The following is a 3,416-nucleotide window of genomic DNA, read 5'->3' as shown; positions in this document are numbered from 1 at the left end:
CTTCATGGAGCACATTTTCTTATTTTCAAGTCACTTAACCCTGTGAAGTCTGACATGTACCCACTCCACTTCATAAAATGTTATCATTTATTATTGTTGCTTAGGTTGCTGGAGCTGTAGATGGCAATGTGATCCGGGTACTGTGTCGTCTCAGGGCCATTGGTGCTGACAGTACCAGTCCTGCAGTAACTGAGGCTCTTTGGTGAGTGTTTACTAGTCCATTAGATTTCTAACATTTTAACAAGTGTAGCCTTTGACTGCCAAGACTGATTTAGAGACGCAGTTGTTTTGGTTGCAACATTTATGCAGTTTTTTTTAGTCGCTGACTGATTAAAATAGACTTTAAAGAGGCACATTTGTCTGCTGTTGTTATTCCAGGGGTCTGGCCAATGCACTGGTGGATCGAGAGAGACCTGGAGACTTTAACCAGGCCATGATGGAGCTGGGAGCTCGAGTGTGTACGCCTAAAGCACCTGTGTGCAGCCAGTGTCCTGTACAGACTCACTGCCACTCCTACAGCAAGGTAAAGCTGATATCAGAGGGCAAGCCCGCTAAATAAGAAACATTATTGAATACACTGTAAATGAAGACGTTAATATTAATAGCAAAAGAAAAAAACTAATATCAGAATCATGTATTGTGTGTCTTAATTTGCAGGTTCAGGTCAAACAAAAAGAAAATTCAGAAAGGCTTTTAGGGAAACCAGAGAAGAAGCTTTTAGTCCTGTCTGATATAGAAGACTGCAGTAAGTGTTTCAAATATTTCTACTTCTCTGAAATAACCTTATTCACATAATTTTAAATTAATAATAAATTGTATTTTTCTTCTCCATTAGTGAACAGTGGAAACTGTCCCCTTTGTCCCTCTGAGCCCTGGGACGATGACCTGGGCGTTCAGAACTTTCCTAGAAAACCAGCCAAGAAGCCGCCGCGAGTGGAGCGAACACTTACCTGTGTGGTGGTCAGACACGGAGAGGACGGAGAGGACGAGTTCCTGCTGCGCCAAAGACCAGACAAAGGCAAGTGTCTGCAGCCATTCTAGAACAGATTAAAAGCAATGTGATGTAATGTTAAATAAAGTGATTAAAAATGTAGTAAAAAAAAAGAAAATTGTCTTATTTATTCATTAGGTTGGCATAAAAATATAATATAATAATTATTTATTAATTACAATGACATTGATATAATATATTAATTATTTATTAATTACAATGACATTGTACCATAAGGTTTGTTAGCAGGACTGTGGCAGTTTCCCAGTCTTTTGCTGGAGGAGGGAAAATCTGAGATGAAACAGAAGAGGGCGCTGTGCAGTGAGCTCAGCGGGACTCTGGGCTCTAGCCTTAACCAGAGCCTCCTTCACTATGTTGGAGAGGTAGGCATCAGTAGTGTAAAGACTTTTTCAAACTGTGTGTAGAGACATTTTAACATTCAGGAGAACACCCCTCGTCTTCTCACAGGTGGTTCATCCCATATCCACCAAACATACGTGGTCCATGCTGTGCAGCTGCACGATACTGATGCCACGACACAAGCTGAAAATGCACAGTGGATCAGCAGATCTGCTCTACAGAAAGCTGCCGTGTCCACCGGAGTAAAAAAGGTTTGTTCTTAGTAACTTTTATGTTTTTGTGCGTGTTAGAATTGTTTGTTTAAATGTAATGTTAATGGGAAATGGCAGACATACCTTAGAAATTTGTTCAAATCCAGGATTCCAGTGGTCTGTAACAGGTGGTCTGATGCAGAAAAGATATCTGTGAATATGAACACATTTTTTCTTCAATTTTAATATCACGTTGACATCCTGCAGATTTTGAAGCTGTATAGATTTCTAACATTTTAACAAGTGTAGCCTTTGACTGCCAAGACTGATTTAGAGACGCAGTTGTTTTGGTTGCAACATTTATGCAGTTTTTTTTAGTCGCTGACTGATTAAAATAGACTTTAAAGAGGCACATTTGTCTGCTGTTGTTATTCCAGGGGTCTGGCCAATGCACTGGTGGATCGAGAGAGACCTGGAGACTTTAACCAGGCCATGATGGAGCTTGGAGCTCGAGTGTGTACGCCTAAAGCACCTGTGTGCAGCCAGTGTCCTGTACAGACTCACTGCCACTCCTACAGCAAGGTAAAGCTGATATCAGAGGGCAAGCCCTCTAAATAAGAAACAATATTTATTACACTGTAAATGAAGATGTTAATATTAATAGCAAAAGAAAAAAAATCCTAAAATATCAGAATCGTGTATTGTGTGTCTAAATTTGCAGGTTCAGGTCAAACAAAAAGAAAATTCAGAAAGGCTTTTAGGGAAACCAGAGAAGAAGCTTTTAGTCCTGTCTGATATAGAAGACTGCAGTAAGTGTTTCAAATATTTCTACTTCTCTTCTCTGAAATAACCTTGTTCACATAATTTTAAATTAATAATAAATTGTATTTTTCTTCTCCATTAGTGAACAGTGGAAACTGTCCCCTTTGTCCCTCTGAGCCCTGGGACGATGACCTGGGCGTTCAGAACTTTCCTAGAAAACCAGCCAAGAAGCCGCCGCGAGTGGAGCGAACACTTCCCTGTTCTTTTGCTGGAGGAGGGAAAATCTGAGATGAAACAGAAGAGGGCGCTGTGCAGTGAGCTCAGCGGGACTTTGGGCTCTAGCCTTAACCAGAGCCTCCTTCACTATGTTGGAGAGGTAGGCATCAGTAGTGTAAAGACTTTTTCAAACTGTGTGTAGAGACATTTTAACATTCAGGAGAACTTGTCTTCTCACAGGTGGTTCACATTTTCTCCCATATCCACCAAACATACGTGGTCCATGCTGTGCAGCTGCACGATACTGATGCCACGACACAGGCTGAAAATGCACAGTGGATCAGCAGATCTGCTCTACAGATAGCTGCCGTGTCCACCGGAGTAAAAAAGGTTTGTTCTTAGTAACTTTTATGTTTTTGTGCGTGTTAGAATTGTTTGTTTAAATGTAATGTTAATGGGAAATGGCAGACATACCTTAGAAATTTGTTTAAATCCAAGATTCCACTGGTCTGTAACAGGTGGTCTGATGCGGAAAAGATATCTGTGAATATAAACACATTCATTGTTTTTTTTCTTCAATTTTAATATCATATTGACGTCCTGCAGATTTTGAAGCTGTATGATTCTATGGACAGTCAAAGAGAACACACGGCTAAGGTGCAGTAATACCTGTTTATAAATAATTTGATTTTATGGTTATTTATTTAAATCCACAAATCTGTAAATCCTGTTTTTTTATTTTTTTTTTATTTAGAAAGATAAGAAGAAAAACACAACCCGTGTAAAAACTGAGGAGAAACCAAAAACCACAAAAAGACCCAGACTGGCTCCAGCCAATCACGGAGGCCGACAGCTCTCGCTCAGCTCTTTCTTCAAGACAGTGAAAGAAGAATCCT

General features: G+C 40.0%; 2 protein-coding genes across 3 annotated transcripts in view; one reads left to right on the top strand and one right to left on the bottom strand.

Moving 5' to 3' along the window:
- Window positions 1-1,733, bottom strand: part of mindy4 (MINDY lysine 48 deubiquitinase 4) — an 11,596-nt gene extending 9,863 nt beyond the window's left edge. Inside the window, exons 1-2 of one of the 2 annotated variants that reach the window (XM_025054267.1) lie at window positions 1,687-1,733; window positions 951-1,037 (exon numbers count right to left, since the gene is read on the bottom strand). The gene's annotated coding sequence lies outside the window, so the exon portion shown is untranslated. The remainder of the gene's footprint in view (window positions 1-950; window positions 1,038-1,686) is intronic. The other variant, XM_025054268.1, reaches the window with a different exon arrangement.
- Window positions 1-3,415, top strand: part of mutyh (mutY DNA glycosylase) — a gene marked incomplete at its 3' end in the record, with an annotated part of 5,025 nt that extends 1,610 nt beyond the window's left edge. Inside the window, exons 5-12 of the mRNA XM_025053462.1 lie at window positions 105-202; window positions 379-523; window positions 658-745; window positions 836-1,018; window positions 1,229-1,374; window positions 2,761-2,910; window positions 3,127-3,177; window positions 3,275-3,415. Coding sequence (XP_024909230.1) covers window positions 105-202; window positions 379-523; window positions 658-745; window positions 836-1,018; window positions 1,229-1,374; window positions 2,761-2,910; window positions 3,127-3,177; window positions 3,275-3,415 — 1,002 coding nt within the window. The remainder of the gene's footprint in view (window positions 1-104; window positions 203-378; window positions 524-657; window positions 746-835; window positions 1,019-1,228; window positions 1,375-2,760; window positions 2,911-3,126; window positions 3,178-3,274) is intronic.
- Between the last annotated feature and the right edge of the window lies 1 nt (window position 3,416).

Source organism: Cynoglossus semilaevis, chromosome 2 (assembly GCF_000523025.1).
Source record: "Cynoglossus semilaevis isolate Cse_v1.0 chromosome 2, Cse_v1.0, whole genome shotgun sequence".
NCBI classification, from domain to species: domain Eukaryota; kingdom Metazoa; phylum Chordata; class Actinopteri; order Pleuronectiformes; family Cynoglossidae; genus Cynoglossus; species Cynoglossus semilaevis.
The sequence above is the reverse complement of the archived record's forward strand: the minus strand, read 5'-3'. Positions and strand labels throughout refer to the sequence as shown.